Source organism: Myripristis murdjan, chromosome 9 (assembly GCF_902150065.1).
Source record: "Myripristis murdjan chromosome 9, fMyrMur1.1, whole genome shotgun sequence".
Taxonomy (NCBI): Eukaryota; Metazoa; Chordata; class Actinopteri; order Holocentriformes; family Holocentridae; genus Myripristis; species Myripristis murdjan.
The window spans coordinates 2393557-2413896 of NC_043988.1; the positions used below are offsets into that span (position 1 = coordinate 2393557).

The 20340-nt window shown below is 41.0% G+C and overlaps 1 protein-coding gene across 1 annotated transcript; it reads left to right on the plus strand.

The window, feature by feature from the left end:
• The first annotated feature begins 5697 nt into the window (after nucleotides 1-5697).
• On the plus strand, nucleotides 5698-20053 carry ptar1 (protein prenyltransferase alpha subunit repeat containing 1). Its single transcript, XM_030059919.1, has 7 exons — nucleotides 5698-5815; nucleotides 11955-12124; nucleotides 13121-13187; nucleotides 14333-14437; nucleotides 15317-15557; nucleotides 16231-16580; nucleotides 18966-20053. Exons 1-7 carry the CDS (start codon nucleotides 5706-5708, stop codon nucleotides 19351-19353), a joined length of 1431 nt encoding a protein of 476 aa, XP_029915779.1. The 5' UTR covers nucleotides 5698-5705; the 3' UTR covers nucleotides 19354-20053.
• Nucleotides 20054-20340: the final 287 nt, after the last annotated feature.

Below are 20340 nucleotides of genomic sequence, written 5' to 3' on the forward strand. Positions count from 1 at the left end.
TATCTTGTAAGTAAGATTTGAACCATTGTAGCACAGTGCCGGTGAGTCCCACCCACTTTTCCAATCTGCTAAGTAGAATATTATGATCAACTGTATCAAATGCAGCACTGAGATCTAGTAATACCAGGACAGAGGATTTGCATGCATCAGTATTCTGATGAATATCATTTAAGACTTTGATAAGTACAGTCTCAGTGCTGTGGTGTGGCCGAAATCCAGATTGAAATCTGTTAAAAAGATTGTTTTGCATCATAAAAGTATGGATTTGCTGGAAGACAACCCTTTCAATGATTTTCCCCAAAAATGGCAGATTTGATATTGGCCTATAGTTACTAATTGTTGTGGCATCCAGATTTGATTTTTTTAGAAGAGGTTTTATTACTGCAGTTTTCAAGGCCTGGGGAAACTGGCCTGCTTTAAGAGAAGTATTTATTATCTGCAGTACATCCGGAGCTATGCAGTTAAAAATGGTTTTAAAAAAGTTTGAAGGCAGAATATCAAGGCAGCATGTTGTGGGCTTTAATTTTGAAACCGTTTCTGTTAGAGTTGTGTAATCAAGGAGGCTAAAATGTCCTAGATTAACCGGAGGACAGGAAGGCACAAGTGTTATCATTCCTGAGCTGGAACTGCACACTGCCTGTCTTATCTGCAATATTTTGTTTGTGAAGAAGGCTGCAAAGTCATTACATGACTTGTTGGACAGAAGTTCAGGAGGGAGTGATGCTGTGGGGTTGGTCAGTCTGTCCACAACAGAAAAAAGTGTGCGGGCATTATTACTGTTTCTATTGATAATCTCTGAGAAATATGATTGCCTTGCATTCTTCAGTTCCTGGTTATAGTTGCGAAGACTCTCTTTATAAATGTCGTAATGTACCTGGAGTTTGTTTTTTCGCCACCTGCGTTCAGCTTGTCGACATAATCTTTTGTGTTCCTTAACCAGTGTGGCGTTTCTCCAGGGTGCCTTTTTTCTTCCTGACAGAACTTTGGTCTTAATTGGGGCGATGGAATCAATAACAGTCATAATGTTGGAGCTAAAACTGTTTACAAGGTCATCGACTAGAGCTGAGGGCAGGGTTGGTGATGGTGTAAAACCCTGGGTGAATAATGCACAGGTGTTATCATTTATGTAACGCTTTCTGATCACCTCTGCTTCACTTTTCATATTATTAGCAGAGGTGGTCATTTTGAACGAAACACAGTAATGGTCAGATAAAGCGACATCGTTCACCACAATCTCATAGATATTAAGACCTTTGGAAATAATTAGATCTAATATGTGCCCTCTGTTATGTGTTGATTCTGTGACATGCTGAGAAAGCCCAAAGTTATCCAGGATATTTAACAGTTCCTTAGCACACCCATCTGTAAGGTTATCAACATGAATGTTAAAATCTCCCACTAAAAGAACACAGTCAAAATCCATGCACACAATAGACAGCAATTTTGCAAACTCATCAGAAAACCTTGCATTATATTTGGGCGGTCTGTAGATGGTCACTAAAATTGCTCGACAGGGGGATTTTAACTGAGTGGCAACATATTCAAAGGAGTCAAACTGACCATAAAACATTTGCCTACACTGGAAGCTGTCCTTGAACAGAGTGGCAACTCCGCCTCCTCTCTTGTGTATTCTCGCTTCACTAAAGAAACTAAAATTTGGAGGGGCTGTCTCAATCAAAACTGCGGCACTATTTTCCTGACCTAGCCACGTTTCAGTTAGAAACATAAAATCAAGTTTGTGCTTGTTAATGAAATCATTGACTATGAAGGATTTACCAGCCAGAGACCTGATATTTAGAAGTGCTAATTGTGAAATGTTATCTGGCCTATGTTTAGAGACAGACTGTGACTGACATGAGATACATATCAGATTTGATGGGTTGGCCGTCCTTGATTTCCTGCAAGTGTTTTTATTTTTGCCATGCCGCCGGCTGTGTGAAATTGCCGGCATAAGGGGGAAAGCGGCATGGTGACTGTCCTATCTCTTCTTTTCTTGACATTCTGGCTGGGACAAAGACAATCTCTGCAGGCTTCTTGTAATGTGGAGGACAGAGTCGCAGGCCGTGACGTCATCATTATGGGAGGCGGTTGTTGTTGTGGGAGCAGTAACTGTCTCTCTGGCTGCTCCCTGTGTGCTGACCTTCCTGCTTATCAGTGCATATATGTTCTGATAAGACGACTCGATGGTGTGGCGTATGTTGGACCCAAGATGTCTGGAGCCAAGGTTGTTTGGTTGAATCCCGTCTGGCATGAAGCGGCTTTTTATGTTCCAAAAAATATTAAAATTGTCAATAAATCCAACCTGTTGCTCGAGACAGGCTGATGACAGCCATGTGCTTAAGCCAAGGAGTCTGCTGAAGGACTCGCAACCTCTGCCGAGTGTTGGGATAGGTCCAGAGATGAAAGACACTCCTGAGTGAAGTTTTTTAAGTGTTTCCAATAAAAACAAAAAGTCTTTCTTTAGGGTCTCAGACCCAGATTTATTCTTGAGGATGTCAAATGAGCCAGCATGAATAACAATCTTCTTAATATGTGGCCGTGTAGACATGATGTCAGGTAGCATAGCTGCCACTTCTCTGACTGATGTGTTATTCACAGTTAGATTTTCAGTCCTGGCCATTTCCACCTGCCTCGTTATAGAATCCCCAAGCAGAATAGTGTCTATCTTCTTAGCTTTGTTTTTAGCGGATTGCTCTCTGGCTCTCGGCCTGGCACTGGCTTTTGATCCACTAACTTTGTTATTGTTCAGTCTCATAGTCTCACCTTTATGAGTTGAGGGACTCTTTTTCCTTCGTCGCTGCTCTGTTTCCGTGGTGTGTGCGGGGGGGGACACAGAGCCGTCCACACGGGGGGCCTGCCGGCTGTCAGCCGGGAGGGGGGCTGCAGGCAGAGGAAGACTCCCGGACTGGGGAGACGTGGGATGGGCTGCATCATCCTTGAGCTCGTCGGAGTCCGGCGCTTCGAGCCGTGATGACAGAGGCTCAAATCTGTTGGAGAGGCTGAGGTGGGATGAGAGACCGAGTGAAGTCCTTTTTTTGCCCCTTACCACCACCTCCGACCATTGCAGCTTACGACGGGGCGTTGAGCTGCTGGGCTCCGGAAGAGAAGAGGCAGGATCCCAGGCCAGTGTGTCCTGAAGAGCAGCTTTTAACGATGAGATCTGTAGAGACTGTTCATGAGCCACGTTCAGGGTGTTTGTCAGCAGCTCAGATTGGGACTTGAGTTCCGCTGAGAGCTTTCGGATGTCTTCTCTGAGGTTGGCAATAATCCTGTCTTTCCTAACGAGTTGGTTTTCATCTGGAGGGCTGGATGTAGCCATCTGCTTAGCAAACCAAGCTAAGTTGCTACAGGCAGTCTGACTGTGACCGAGTAAAGTGGCAAAAATCACTCTTCAATGGCGGTAAAAATGGTAAAAATAAATAAAAGCCCCACAGAAAGTTATGTGGTGATAGAAAATGATTAAAAATGATTAAAAGCTTAAGTAAAGTAAGTAAAGGAGAGAAAAGCAGAGAGCAAAGCAGAGAGCAAAGAGCGGTGCGACTGCACTCCTCCGCACTCCAAGGACACAGTACAATCATTACAGTACTTACTACCTCAGTTTCTGCACTGCTGAAAATTTCCACTCACAATTCATTTAGAGATTGGGCCAGAAATATCATTGTTAGACTTTTGATCAGACTGTCCCAATACAGTCTAAACAGAGGTAAATAGAATGCTATCTGTTACTGGGCCTACACTGTTCATTCTACTAAAAATAGGTACTGGGTCGATATATTGGTTTCCTTTTTAAAAAATAAAATCAGAACATTCTATTTTATTGGTGTGCTTGCCTCAGCAGCATACTTATTATAATATTATCTGTCGGCACTGTATCAACTTTAAAATATTCAGAAATTGTGGTGTGTGTGTGTGTGTGTGTGTGTGTGTGTGTGTGTGTGTGTGTGTGTGTGTGTGTGTGTGGGCGGGGGGCGGGGGGGGGGGGGGGGGTTGATGTCATTCATATATATATATATAGGCTATATATTTTTAAATCAGATCTTAGCAGTTTTCAGGAAGTTTGAAAACTGCTAAGCAAGAAATTCTTACTGAAGCTCATTTTGAATCAGGAAATGCAATTTCTAGAAACTCATCAACTGCGCAAAGTCAAATGTCAATAACTCTTTGAACTTTAAGCTTAAACAAGCACACTCACAAACCTTTTCTATTTTCTTTTACAGTCTGTCACTGTATGCATTTTTAACGATTTTGATGAACAAAAATAAATACTCACTACACGCCACTAAACAAATATGAGATGATTTGGCTGACTGGCAACATCAGCCTGTACCTGTGCGCCCCAGTCGTCCCATCATTGCAGTTACCGATGGCCTGTCAATGTCTTTATTGTTTTGTTTTTACATAGCAGCGGTGAAAATACGAATAATGCGCAAGTCTTTTTTTACCTTGAAGTTGTTACATTCAAGCTCATGCCACATGTTGTCCTTGTATGTACTGGTATAAAACAGCTGGAGCTGAAGTGCAAGTGGAGCCAAGTTTCATTCCAGAGAAGCGCTCCAGCTGCAGGGGAACCCTACATTTACAAATCTAATTTGGAGTCGAACCGCAATCTCGCGAGTGCGTTTGGCGTCAAAGCGCCACCATGCTGAATCAAGTGCGCATGTGCGAGTTTTGCAAATCTAGGGTTAACCCCCCCACCCCCACCCCATTTATTTAAATTTCATGTGAAGTACATGAAGTATACATGTTACATACATGTTTAATTGGAAAAGATTATGTAATTATACCTAAGTATAAAAATAATTTAAAAATAAATTACAATGAACTGCAAATAATAAAATATATGGGAAAAGAAGAAAGAAAGAAAGAAAGAAAGAAAGAAAGAAAGAAAGAAAGAACAAAAGAACGAATGAACAAAAGAATGAACAAATGAACAAGCGAAAGAAAGAAAGAAAGAAAGACAGAAAGAAAGAAAGAAAAGAAAGATTGGAGTAATTCTGAGGTGTCTAAGTAATGTCTGAGAAATGTAATAGTTTTGGCCAATTTGTGATTTCTTAGTTAAATTTTCAATAGTAGTCAAATATGTTTTAAAATCGGAATCTTTAAAAATGTATTTTTAAGCCAATCATTTCATCGATATAATATTTAGTCAAATTAATAATCAAATTAATTATATAATTACACTCTTCTGTCTAAAAATTGGGATTGTTTCTTTCCCTTCCAAACCTTTATTAAAACCGTTTGAACACATCTTCACAAACAATAATGGAATGGTACATTGATAAAACATGTCTTTTTCAGACAGCAGACAAGTAACATATGACAGTAAGGTATAAACCAAAAGACGAAATGAAATAAAATAATAATAATAATAATAATAATAATAATAGGATTCCCAGGGGTTCACTGCAAGTTTAAATTCGTCAGTTAAAGTATACAGTTTCCCAGTATTCTTCATTAATTTCAGTCATAGACTGTAGTCATACAGTCTGTGATATCAGTGAGAAGTCGTGACATTGCTCCTTGCGAAATATGTAGAAATTCGGTTTCATTTTCAAGAATGCTTTTTATGTTAAAAAAAAATAAAAAAAATAAATAAATCCCAAGAAGTACGCTATGAGAGCGTTAGCTGCTTCCTTGTTGCCATGGTAAAACGAGCTGACACACGCGCACCGGGTACACTGTTGTTCATTACCCGGATAAAGTTGATGACGTCATCGGGCGCTCCAAAAATGGCGGAGTCGGGGGAGGAGGTGGACGTGTTAGTCCAGAGAGTTGTGAAAGACATAACTAATGCCTTCAAGAGAAACCCAAACATGTAAGTACGATGAAATGTCCGCAGATAAAAGATGGAATGAAGTAGCTTCTGTTGGCTGCAGCGAACCGCGTCTCAGGACCATGATGGACGCTCACTCCAACTGAGGGCTTAGACTATTACCTGGAATGACAGGGTCTTTCCGAAAGTTGAGTGTTTAGCTTTGGCTAGTTTCCCTCTTGCTTGAATACCAGCAAGGTACAGACTGGTTGTGCTAAACACAGTGTGACTGATGCTCCAGGAGTGCCTCCCACGGTAACAGGCCGTAGTTCCATAAGAAAATGAAATAGCCCAAAGTGTTGTCAGGGTATGTCTGGTGGTCAGAGAGACTGGCGGCTGTCAAAACAAGTCCAGCTCATCTACTGTTACACCTCCATGGCTTATTGACTTGATGAATAATCTGTTAATTTGAATTATATTGTATTCCTTTGCTCACTAGTCACCCCTACTCTCAAATGTGCTGTGGAGAGCACAGTCACGTTTGGCTAATTTGGTTAGCACAGCGATAGCATGATGCATTCAGTTGACATGAGATGCTCAGCTACTGGTTTGGATTCACATTAATTTTCAACGTAAATATGTTCAGAATTTATCAACAAGATGATTTTGTTTTCTCTGTTGCCATATCAAGAAAATGCAAATAGTTATTGTGCTGAACTTGCAGTGCTTTGAAGGATAATATAAATACCTATTGACTCAATTGAACTTTCTTTATAGAGCACCTCTCGTGCAAACATGCAGCACAAAGTTCTTCACATAGCAAGATTATAAAACAAAAGACAATAATAAAAATTATGTCAGACTAAAAATTACAGTAGTAAAAGCCATAAAAGGAAAAAAAAAACAATTAAAAAGTAAATAAAACAAAGACAAATAAAATAAACACAAGGGTAAAAATAAATATTAAGAATACAAACAATTAAAGACCTGGTTTATAAGGCTTTATACTTGAGTTGACATTACAAGTTGGACTGGCCCAGATCAGATTTCTGGTGCCAGTGTAAAGCAGATGAGACATGTTTTTTTGTTTTTTTTTTTGAGCAATGTGCACATAAAAAATTGGATTTTAATAATTTTTGGCAACTTTAATTTGTGGTTCTAGATTCTATACTTATCTGATCCCTGTCTTTTTTTTTATGTGACCTTTATTTAACCAAGTTAGTCCCATCAAGATTAATGGATCATTTCAGTGATTTTGGTAATAGTGTAATATCTACGAAATTTATATGTATAATGTACACATAGGCCATATGTGGTGTAATTTTTAGCACCCCTGCATCATTTGCAAAATGGTTTCTTGGAATGTAAAATGTAAAAAAGGGCCAAACTTTCAAAACGACTGGTATGGTCCTTTTTTAAAAGGGCATCAATACACAAAGTATATCACGCCCACATCAAGACAGCAATGGGACTAATATGCGACACAATCAAAATCCTGAGTAAAAGTATACACAGACAAGCCACTGTGAGATTTTTTTCCCTTTTTTTGTCATTGCGCAGGTGCTCATCTCTGTCAGCACATCTTCATTCAGTGTCAGCAGTAGCAGGCCAAAATAAAAATGGAAAATAGCAGCACCAAGCGGGGCAGTGAGGTTGCAAATTTCATAGGTACATCAGGAGATTCATCAGTCCCAGCCCCTTCTCTCCTTTTTGTCCTCGTCCTCAACAGCTGACAAATTGTCATCTGATCTGCACAGCAAATAATCTGAGAAATGAACACTTGCCCCACTGTTACGTTTATTGTCATGAGGATTGTGGTTCATTTATTGTTGCCTGATGTGTGCAGGCAAGGCCCTTCAGATACATCCTAAATGCACTGGGGCTGGATTTAAATCCAATTTCTCATATCTTCTGGCCATGAGCCTTGGGAAGCATTTTGACCAAATGTGTATCTGATTACACAAGCCACACATGCCATCTAAACCATCTGACACACCAAGTTAATGCTCTGCCCTTGGCTCTTGTCTTGCTGCCTTGGGCCCTCTGTGGCTAAAGATTTCCGGGAAGCCTCCTCAGTGACTTCCCGGCTGATTCAGCGCATTGATTCAGTTTGTAATGATGTTGTGCTAACCAGTGAGCAAGCCAGCTAAACAGAGAGGGCTGGTGATGCTCAGGGCAGCAGGTCCACTCTAGCTACCTAGCCGTCACTGTACCCTGGATCACATGGGGAAGTACAAATTCAGTGAAAATAGGCTGTTCAAGCTGCATGACTGAAACCGATACCAAGCAAATGTATACAAGGCATGATGTTTTTTGTGCAAGAAGTTTTTCAAAGTTTTTTGAAGTTTTTCGGCACGATGCAATGTGGAATCTCACATACAAAACTCCCAAGTCAGTCAGCCCCCCAGCAGACCAGTTCCCAGTATTTCCTAGTTCTTCTCTACCCTAGTAATTGTGATTTTTTTTTTCTTCAATTTTGGTTATTGTAAAAAGTCTTACATTTTATTCCAAATGGCATTAAAAAAGGTTATCATCAAAAATTCTTAAATCTCACTTGCCTTATACTGCAGGAGCCATGGATATTGGGTAGTCAGGTCTGTAGCCCTGGATAGTCATTTAATGAGCGCAGTGATGTCTCCCAAGTGTGGCCACAGGTCCTCCCAAGACCCAGACAACAACTAACAGGGTTTTTCCTGGCTCAGATTGAGGTGGTGGTGGTGGTACCTGATCATGGCCTCACACAGGCATATGTAATGTGCCTTCAGCTGGGTCAAGCAAACATGTTTTACAAGGAAGGTATTTTAGGAGTTCTTAAAAATGACAAGTATCATTTTAAAGCATATTTATTATTATTGTTATTATTATTATTTTTGTTTTTACAAATGTTCCCTGTTCAGTGTTTTAATACAATTAGACTTCACATTTTCTGGGGCCCCCCTTGAAAACCATCAAGGACCCGAGGAGGTTCCTAGAGCCACCATTGAGAACAACAGGTCCTGCTCTCAGATCATACTAAGAAAGGTGTGCTGGGTGGTAGTAGTCCTACCTCAGGCAGCCAACTGAGCTGTTCCAAAGAATCTGCTGAGGCTGCAGCACAAATCTGAACTGATCTGACAGGATGAGAGAGTCCACTTGTTTAACTGACCCACTGTCAGACAAGTTGTTCAGTTCTTATTTATTTCTTTTTTATTTTGACACTCCTAACATTAATTGGCATCGGCAACTGCCTGACTCCCCTTAAACTGACTTCTTGTCCTGCAACTGTCCTGCACTCTGATCATTGCAGTTATAAATGACAGACTTCGTGGAGATCCTGACAGTGCAACACTTGTTAGTGTTTCCCATAAAACCCTGACTTGACTGTGTTTGCTGTGGACTGTCAAAACCAGGGCATCCAGTATTAGTGTTAATTGTCTCTGTAGACGTTTTGCTAGGCTTACAAGAAAGCATGTTGATATTGTAAGGCAGGGCTGTTATCAGTCTAGTGGCCTTAAAGGGATAGTTCATCCATTTTTATATGTGATATTATTTCATTTCCCCCTTTGCTGTTCTATAGGACAGTAGTGGTGCTATCTTCTTGTCATTGTTACTGATTGTTGGATACTGGCTGGACACTTCAAATGCTGTTAGCTTCCTTCCCCTCAGGTAACATTCTTGAAAATAGCCCCCTTAATCCACACAAATGGATAAATGAACAAATTTTGAGTTGTTAATGTGTAGCAGAATTTTTATAGGTTAAAGCAAAATTGAACTTTAGAGTGTTTAGTGTACGTTAGGTACACTTTTAGTGCATAAACAATGGTAAGCAAAGTGTGTGTGTGTGTGTGTGTGTGTGTGTGTGTGTGTGTGTGAATATACACACCCACATACATATACATATACATCCAATTTGTTGTTTAATTTTATTTTGGCATTTGCGTTGCTATGGAATTGAAAAGAGAGATAGAAATCCAGTATTGTGGATTAGCCTCCCAGGGGAACACAGAGCAACTAATGAGGAGATTTCACCACCAGGTGGACTCAAATAATGTTCAGATAACTCTACAACCCAGCACTCTGCCAAAGTCCAGTTTTGCTTTCATGTCAATTCAGTGCCTATCAGCAAACATATCTTTTATAACTTAGCAGCTTTTTTTTATAATCACCGAGTTCACTGTTCACAATGTACATTATACTAAAAGGATCTCTTGCAATACAATTTCAGGTAGGACTAAAAACAAAATCTCATAGTGGCCAAGTGTAAGATTCAAATTGCACTTGAAATTTGTTGATAAAGGCAACATGTGTGACGAAACACAGTTGTAAATTAAGTATCATGGTGCTACAGAGATGCCCTGGTCTACAAATTTTATTTTCCAGATTTAAGAGAAAATGTATCTTTGCTACAGTAATCACATAATCAATTGGGTTTTCAGTGAAAATTAAATTTATTAAGCAAAAATTATTATTCCTGCTAAAATAGTGAAACATCCACACTGTGGATCGCAGTGGCAGTCGGTGCATCTTAAAGGATGATATTTAATTTTAAAAAAAAAGAAAAACTGGGGGCTGGGGCATAGGCCTGATTGGAGTGAGTAAAACTCAGTTTATTTAAAAAAACAAAAAACAAAAAAAACTGTAACAGTGTTTTGCAGTGCTGCACATCTCCAGTAGCTTTACTTACTCTGTAATGGCATCACTTGCCACCAAAGACCACGCACCCTATGTTTCACCAGTAGAGGTCAAGCTTGACAGAAATTTGGGTTTGGGGTTTTGTTCCTTTCTACTTAATGTGTTATTTGACTGTTTAGTGACTGTATTAACCATTATGTGGGGGTCTTGCACTTTTTCTAAAGCATCTCATAATGTGAAAATCTGTGAAAATGAAGGAATTGTGCTTTATGTGGATGGGGGAAAATAGAGCTCTCTGACACTGATAAGATTGTCAAAGCAGAAATTGCTCTGGCATGCACACACAAAATAGGGGACTTGGTGTGTTTTGGGGTATCTAATTTTGGACAGTGGTATTTTGGATAACAGATTGAAAACACTAGTGTGGTGTAGTGTGGATGGAAGGCCAAAACAGCATTTCGGATTTACCTGGCTTAGTGTGGACTCGGCCTGTACAGCGCAGTCTAAAACAACAGTGTTTTTCCCAGTAGTTGACTCAGAGGGCTTTTCCATTGATGAGTGTTTAGAAACATTTAACTTGGTGTTGCTGAATCTTATCTGTTTAATATAAGGCACATGTGTCAAATCAGAAAAATTCAAACAAACCAAAATGTATCATCAAAAGCAATGTGGGAGTTGTCAGCCTGCTCATTGGTCAGGGTCAGATTGTAAAGTGGAATGGCAGAAAATGTGTTTTCCTTCTCACTTTATTAACATACAGAAAATGGAGGGTTTCCTTACATATGATATACAGTGTATTGGTGCTTTTCCACTAGCACCTACTCGGCTCGGCTCGGCTCGACTCTACTCGCTTCGACACGGTTTCGGTGGTTTTCCATTACAATTGAGTAGCACCTCACCATGGGTGGAGTCGTCATAGCAAGGCGGCGCACCGTCCAGCTCCCTCTGGATTCTTTGGGTCGCCACCAAGCACAGAAAAGTCTCCACCTCTTCATTTGACCACCGTACTGGTTTACTTGCCATTTTCCAACTTTGCCAACTTCAGTGATGATCAATGTGCACGGTTGCTGTTGCCGTTTTTTTTTTTTTTTTTTTAAATGCCGGGTTTGGTTTTCATGAAGGAGTCGCTTTTATGTGTCGTCACTCCCTGTCCAATCAGTGGCCTGCACAACATTTACATCACATTTCGGCTCGACTCAGCTCGCTTGGAACCCCGGCTGAGTAGGTCCTAAAATAGTACCTGCTACCAGGTACTACCACGTAATGGAAAAGCTTACAAACCGAGTAGAGTCGAGCCAAGTAGGTACTAGTGGAAAAGCGCCACATGACTGTCACATGTTCCTGTGCTGGAACCAAAACAACCAACATGACTGGGGAAATAATACAAATGTTGTGTGCATGCCTGTTGAAGAAATTTAAGTGTTTTCAGCATATTGTTGTGGGTGGCCCAACTTGTCAGATCTTTCAGTTGGATTAAACCAGGCAGGTGTAAAAAGAGTCAGTGGAGTCAAGGCATGAGAGACCAGTGATGCATTCAGTTTATTCTGACAGCCTTAGTAGCAGCCCTAATTCTCACTTTGTCACCCCTCAGTGATGAGATTGGGTTGATCCCTTGTCCAGAGGCCCGTTACAACCGCAGCCCCATCGTACTGGTGGAGAACAAGTTGGGCGTAGAGAGCTGGTGTGTCAAGTTCCTGCTACCCTACGTCCACAACAAGCTGCTGCTCTACCGACAGCGCAAACACTGGCTGGAGCGGGAAGGTAACCATACACTTGCTCATCTATTTGGAAAATAACAGTAGCTTGAGGTTATAGGAGACTTAGCCTACTGAACACCAAAGTGCTTACAGTTACAGACATGAAGATCAGATAATACATATCAGTGTTCAAGCAAAAAGGATAGTTGCACTCATTGAAGCATATACTCTTATCCTCTGTGGGCAAGCTTATGTAACTTCAGCACATCCAGCACCAGTTATTAGCCTCTCCAGTCCTCTATCCATTGCAACAACTCTCCTCCTGGTGAAATAGTTTGATTCGTGGCCGCCACTTGTTCTTGTCTTTTTGAACAAAATCCTCATCAGCATAATAGTTTATTTGAGAAAATCTGAACTATGGACCAAAAAAAAAAGGCTCAAAACTTTGTTGTCGATTACATTTTCAATTGTGGCATTCCTCACTGTAGCCATAGTTACCTCAGGTTTTTACCATACCCCCCACTTAGGGGGAAAGACCTAGAAACTGGAATTTCACTACCTGACTGACTGACCTTGTCAGATTAATATAGTGGAGCCTCCTAGTGGTGATAACTAACATTGCTACTGATTCAAACCGTCAGGGCTGTGCTTACTGGACACCAACCCCTAGCAAGTGTCACCGGTAGGGCTGTGCTTGACTCACAGTTTCCAGAGTCAACTCACATTCAGCTTTTCAAGACAATGAATCAAGTCAAAACTCTGTACAGTGTAGATGACCTCTTGATTGCTCCATACTTTTTTTTTTTTTCTCAGACACATACACAGATAAGGAATCTAACAGGACAGGCTCAGGAAAAGTGGGTACACTGAAAAATTAAATTGCAAAGAGTCATCTCAAAATAAGTAAATGACCAGAAAGCACTGAACATCACAGATATCTAACTGTGTGCGAATATCCAAGGATTGATTTTGCCTTTGGATTTTAAGATATTTGAAAGCAAATAGTAAGCAACGTTGCAAATCATGAAAGTTTGCAGAATGTGTTTCTGTGTCCCTGCAGCTCTAGTGGATATCACCTGCACTCTGCTGCTGCTCAATCCTGACTTCACCACCGCTTGGAATGTCAGGTACAAACACAAACCATTAACACCAGCCAGCCTGGACAACACAAGAACATTTTCATAAATTAGAGTGCCTTAAAATTATAAGATAGGTTCGGTATTTTCTTTTAATCAGGTGTTAATTGCCTATGCCCTTGATACCGTACAAAAGTTTAAGACCCGGAGACACAAATTGAGGGAAAAACTGAGATGGGTGCAGCTTATCGCCATATCAAGCTTAGAACTCTATCTTAACAAATATTTGAGATAAATATATTGTTTCTCTCCCTTGGAAGAAGATTTCACTTGAAAAGAAAAATACATGACAACTAAAATTTTAATTAAAGACGTACAACAATGATAGTCATTTACATAGAATACCAGTTTGATTTTTTTATTTTTTTATTTTTATCTCAGTGAGATTTACTGGGTTAAATAAAGATTAAATAAAAAATAAAACAAAATGATATATTTTAATTGCTGTAGTTTGAAGTTGTACATATGTAATTGTTTGCAAATGTTAAGTCATATCAACATGAAGTGCTACCATTTTTTTGTTGGGGTATTATTCGTGCACAGATTGTGACACCATTGAAAGCAGTTCTTTGCAAAGCTGGGTCAAATAGCTTTGGCAGGGAAATGGCTTTATGATTTAGGGTGAGAATGTGTTGGGGTATGCCTGTGCTCATCTGCTTGCTTGAGAAAGGTGCCCTTCCTTTCGAGCTGATATGACCTAAGCTGTGTTGTGACAGCCACTTTAATACATATCCTGGTTCAAATGCCTGCAATCTCAAATCGAATCTGTCACCTCAACCTCCTGGCCCTCCTGAATGGCAAATGGGCTAACATTCAGTGTCTTGACTACAAAAACCTTGTCAGACAACAGAGAACATAAAATTTTTCTGGTTAACCAGGCCTACCTCCTCATCTTAGTCTTTTTTCTGCACTTAAAATATATGTGCATTTAGTGGAAAATACCCTGCCTGAAATGTTGTGGTATCTCTGAAATAGACATTTGTATTTGTATAAGCTGGCTTCATCTGTACCTTTACCTGTCTGTACTTTGTTCAGGACACAAGTGGTAAGTGAATATGCACACCATCATTAGCAGTACTGCATCATTGATGCTGTTAAGGCGGTGTATTGGAGGGCATGACTGCTTGGTGTTGCAGGAAGGAGCTGCTGCAGTGTGGGGTTCTTAACCCAGAGAAAGACCTCTACCTGGGCAAGTTGGCCCTCACCAAATTCCCCAAGAGCCCTGAAACATGGATACACCGGTAGGATTTAACCATGATACACTACATTTTTCTCCACACACTAATATCCCTTCCAGATTATACAATGAATATCAAAGCAAAAACGCACAGAAACACACATGCCCGAAAAGCCAGGTAGAGCTTCAGGCAGCTCTAAGCTGTTTGGCTTGCTAAGTGACCACACAAGAGGTAGGTTGTAATTTCATCTGGTATATGGTTTGGTGTGCATGCTTGCTTGTATGTACGAATGTGTGGGTGTATTCAGTTGTGGATGACAGAAATTATAGCTTATTCAGGAGCATTATTTTCCCCGTCTATGTTACGGTTTACTACCTTGAGCTGTCGTTTATTTTTACTCATGTGGGGCAATGAGGGCAGAGCCAAGCCATATAAATACTTGCTAGAAACAGTGTTACTACAGAAATGCCCCAATTGGAAAAACCACCATAAAACTCCGCTCCTTGCTCCTGGGATGACACCTTTTATTCTAGCCTATTTGAATTGGCTATCAGAATTGGCTAAAATCTTTATGCAGCCTGCTTTGATTTTAAATGCGCAAATGTTTACTGTCACTCTTTCATTTAATCTTTAGTGATTATATTAGCTTTGATTATTATTATTATTATTAATGTGGTTTTCCAACATTGAAACTTGTGCCAATGCATTGTCTGCTTGCTAGAAAGCCTATTAAAAAAAACCAAAAACGAATCGTCGTATTGCATTGCTGAATCTGATTTGATTGAGGAAATTCTGAGTTGAGCCCTTTGTGAATTCAGAGTCCACCGAAATAAGTAGCGGGCTGACTCTGTCAGCACATGACTAAATAGCCACCAGTTGTCACAGTACAGAGCTCTGATAGATGCTGAATGGAAATCCATGAAAGATGATGTCTGTCTCTAGACGTTGGGTGCTCCAGCAGATCCTGCGGCAATGCTCTGCCTTGGGACGTAGCAGGAAGCAGCAGGGAGAAGCAGGCCAGGGTGATGCAGAGAGGAGCCAGCAGCTTAGTGATCACCTGGCCAGGACGCTACACCAAGAAATGAAAGTGTGCTCTGATGCTGCCTGCCGCTACCCAAGCAACTACAATGCCTGGTCCCACCGCATCTGGGTGCTGCAGCACATGGCGAAAGGCAACGTCAAGGTAGGAAGAGCAACTTTTGCCATTGTGTCGAAGAAACTAGTATTTTCATAAAGTGCTTGTTTCAATACCTTGTGCAAAATACCTGTATAGCCAAGGATGGAAAATTAGCATGCTACAGCCACCACATCGAGATAAATAGTTGCAGTGGCCATGGGATTTTTGTTTGTCCACCAGACACGGGTGGGTTAAATGAAATAGCCTGCAGGGGCAGTTAAATTCATTTGTCGTGGAGACAAATAACTTAGAAACAATTGCACTTGATTTCAACAAATTCACTGGATTTCTTCCAAAAATGTGAAGAATGTGATTTTACAAATGAGCAAAAAACAAACAAACAAACAAACAAAAACAAAAAACAAACAAAAAAAAAGGCTAAAAAAAAAAAAAAAAAAAAAAAAAAACAATTGCAAAAAATAATCTTAAAATTAAAACCTGGTAAAAATGTGACTAGCTGAAATTTGGTGTATCTTAAAGTGTTGGAGCACTGAAGCTACATGGATGACCTTAGTGTCTGTGTTCTCATCACCTAACAGCCTAATTTATCAGTGGAACAGTCTCCTAAAACCTTGTTGTATTGCCTTTACTAGATTGACAGATCTCCTTTGCTCATTTGCTCATCTCCAGCCTTCCCGTTAATCTTTCTTCTTTCAATTATCTTTCCCTTCCTTCACAGGTTTTCCACGATGAGTTGTCCTCTATGCGCCTATGGGTGTCCATGCATGTGTCTGACCACAGTGGCTTCCATTACCGCCAGTTCTTGCTCAAGGAGCTGATCACTGAGCTCTCCCAGGCTCCGGCTTCCACCACAATCAGCACCAGTTCGCCCCAGCATCGACCCAGCAACAATCCCCACCATCAAGGCCACCTCCAGGCCAATGGGGAGATGTCAGGAGCAGAGGGAGTTTGTGAGGAGGAAAGGCAGCCTGGCTTCACCGTGGTGCTCCAACTCTTCCATGATGAAATGGAGCTGTGCACTGACCTGATCCAGTCCTTCCCGGGCCATGAGACACTGTGGTGTCACAGGTGAGGCCACACAGGCTAGGATTTGAGAAGATAGTCTTTTTGGCTTGTCTGGCTACAGAGAAATGTGTCCTGTGTTCAGTGTTCACGACAGCATTTGCAGCAACACTAGTAAAAAGAATAAGTAGAAGCATAGGACAGTACAACGCAGTTAAAAGTTGCTTCAAAACCTTACTATGCTATACCCAGTTGTATAGTGATCACTTTCTAGTTTTCCATATGAAACTATATTGTCTGTGTGTCAGAAAGCAAATGAGGACTAAAACTAAAACTAGTCATTGGGTCTGTATCAGGGGCCTTAAAACAGTCTGACAGAGAAAACGAATTGTATACTATACAGTTGTGGCCAGAAGTTTTGAGACTGACACAAATTTTGGTTTTCACAAAGTTTGCTGCTTCAGTGTTTTTAGATCTTTGTGTCACATGTTTCTATGGTATACTGAAGTACAATTATAAGCATTTCATAATTTTCAATGGCTTTTATTGACAAATACATCAAATACACACAGTATTTACAGTCTTGACCCTTCTTATTCAACACTTCTACAATTCACCCCCCCCCCTTTTTTTTTTTTTAAAGCAGCCAGTCTGCTCTTCTAATTCAACCAGCATGACAAAGTGATATCAGCTGACTTGTCCTTGTTAACACTTTCTCCTGAGCTAATGAGATCTGAAATGATGTTAGTAGGTCATTTTGTGGAAGGGCCAAAATGCAGTGGAACCAGGGGTTTTATGATTAAGTTCATTTTCCTGGCAAGGAAGGACTTTGCAGTTAATTGCAATTCATCTAATCACTCTTCATAACAATCTAGAGTCAATGCAAATTGCCACCATAAAAACTGAAGCAGCAAACTTTGTGATAACCAAACTTTGTGTCAGTGTCAAAACTTTTGGCCATAACTGTACATGTTTTGTGTGGGCGTCTCAATCTCATAACCTTTATATAAAATGTTCTGCACTGGTCTTTCTGCTCTGAAGCCTACATTGTGCTGTGACAATACCTGACATTATAGCTTCACTGGACATGCATGTTTTCTACTAGCTTTGAAGGCGACTAACTGTAGCTAGCCAAAGTGAAGTTAGCGGCTGACTTTAGCTATCATCATGGAGTCCCATTAGCAAGGTAGTTGCTGTCAGTGGACAGATAAATGTTTTGCTGTATTCTCGCGGGTGTCCATGTCAGTTGCAATGACATGCATTCAGTATGGAGGTGGAAAGTTCCAACTTGGAAGACAGAACATCCGACAGTCAATAAGCCTTTCCACTGTCGTACCATTGTGAGCCAGGGCGATATTCGAGCCAGACAGCGTTAATGGCCCTCTGCCTCCAGCCGCAAGACCAAAAACCATTCATGTTTCCACTGCCATGCAGATGGCCCTGCAGTCTCGTTCCGTCCATGCACGCAAGTGGGAAGTAAGGAGCGAGTGGTTAAAGTCTGCACATCCGGCACCAACTAACTACTGCAGAAATATGAAACACAGGATTTTTTTTCCTTTTTCCTTTTTCCTTTTTTTTTTCCTTTAAACACCACTTTGTGTGTTGTGTGCTTTAACAGGCTTGTTCTGAGACCTCAGTTTCTTTCAGTTTTGTGGACCTATCCTGTTGTGTGTTGGATCCCCACCACTGCCAGCTTTCTCACAATATATCGCATAATGTCCTCATTTTTTCCAACACCATCAATTTGGCGTTGGGTGAATAGAGCCCTAATGTCCTCATTTGACTAGAACTAGCCTACTACCCTCATTTGACTGAGACTGCCGGTTGTGCTCCATTTTTCTTTTTTCCATTATTTTTCTGCTACAAAAGCAAGCTGATGTGCTCAAATCTGTACTTATCAGCAGCACCCGTCTCCCCACTTATCACACGTAACTCCACCTTCGACCTCTGTTAGTCGTGTCTGGCCTTGGAGTATTAGGAGGGCCATTAGTACATGGAAACTGGCCCCGACATAGCTGCACTGAGGCACAATCAAAGACTGGAACTGACAGTGGAAACGTAACTGGCCTTTGCAAGCACTAGCACACCTGTGTTTGGTGTGACATTGGAAGTGCGGCTATGAAAAGCGCTATTACTTCAGATTTTTTCACTTTGCTGCAGGCTGATGAGGCTTTGCCAATCGTCAAAAATTCTCCTATGCAGGACAAAACCCTGACTTTATTATATTTACCACCACAACATCTGTCACATCAAAAGTTTCCCTAAATAACTGTCTTAATTAATTATATTCCTTATGTAAATGTCATTGCAGTCTGCATTCATTCCCCTTATAAATGTTTTTTTTTTTTGTTGAGTAAATGAACATGCAGTTAATTTACACCTTTCTCCACCACTTTAGTAACCTTAGTAAATGGCATAAGAAACTAGATGTACTGTTCCACCCTCTTTCAGGCGGCATGTCTTCTACTTGTGGCACCATTGGAGGAGGGAACACCAGCACCACCACTGCACCAGCAATGGGGGCACGGAGTCAGTCAACCTTAACAGCACTGACCCAGGCCTGGCTAAGGCTAGCGAACGAGGCTGCGAAGGCAGGGGGGATAGCGTGAATGGACAGCTACATGCTACTGACGCTATGGAGGTGGATGCGGTGTCCCTGCCAGACCCCCGTGATACCAAGCGTCTAAAGAGAGGCATCCTGTCCCCGTGCCCCCCGGCCCTGCCCTCTGAGCACAGCTTTGTATCTGGTGTACTGGATAGCTGCAACAGCCCAGAGCAGAGACGCTTCGCCCGAGCATACAAGAAATGGTTAGACACTGTCATTGGCCAGCAGCCTTGAAAGAGAGACAACTAATCCCATCCTCTTTCCTTTCTCAACGTTGAAGTTGCCTTTAGACACAGACATAGAATCAGCTTACCCATCCCCCAGTGCTAACCTTAACTACTATTTGTCAAATGCAGCGATGACTTTTGATAAGGGTCTTGGTGCAACATTGTTAATCCCTGTCCTCTTGACAGTGACTTGAGAGGATGGGGTCTTAGATCAAGGCAGTTGTGGTGCCATCCAGTCTGTTCTTCCTGGATTCTCCGGCAGAGCTTTGTCTGAGCCAATAACCCCTTCAGAATGGAAATCTGCATACACCTCGCAAAGAGCACTGGCTTGCCTGTGTCTGTCAGTACATTGTGTCTTATTTCAGGTATCACAATGCCTCAGGTCTCTCAACAATATAAAGGACACATATTCACACATCCCAAGTCCAAACTTTAATGCTGCTTTTGTTCACCAGTTTGGCAATCAACTGCACCCACTTCCAATTTCTTGTAATGTATTTAAGCAAATGAACTAAATGAAACTGCCACTTGTTACAGGACAGATGTGTGAGGGGTGAGAGTAGAGCACAGCTTGTGTGAATCTAACTCAGTCAAAAAAAAAAAAAAAAAAAGCTTAATTAAAATTTCAACAACGTTATTATGAAATGGAGTGATATTGTTTGGCTGTGTGATTTATAATGAAAGACCGTTTTAATGTTTGTTAAAGATAAAAATCAAAATTGAGCTTTTGACAGCTGCTCAGTAGTTTGTGTAGCCCACATTCACCTGACCTCAAATGAAGGTGAGCAAATTCAGCCCTCACTTCTTGCAATGACAAGTTTTCAAGCACAACCATATTTCTGCTTTTCCCTGAGGGAGGTTGGAGGTTCTTAAGATTTCCATCCTGAACAGGGTAACACTTTGTACTTTTGTCTCTTATTCTTCTCAGTTGATCCTCAGTTGCAGCAGATGTTTGATTTTACCTTCTGGTTTTACTCTTTAATATTGTCCATAT

What these genes read in the sequence shown, in the direction of transcription:
- ptar1 (XM_030059919.1), top strand. Translation starts at nt 5,706, where the DNA reads ATGACGTCATCGGGCGCTCCAAAAATGGCGGAGTCGGGGGAGGAGGTG. An exon ending in TTCAAGAGAAACCCAAACAT is followed by an intron (nt 5,816 to 11,954) that starts GTAAGTACGATG and finishes GTCACCCCTCAG; the next exon opens with TGATGAGATTGGGTTGATCC. An exon ending in TGGCGAAAGGCAACGTCAAG is followed by an intron (nt 15,558 to 16,230) that starts GTAGGAAGAGCA and finishes CTTCCTTCACAG; the next exon opens with GTTTTCCACGATGAGTTGTC.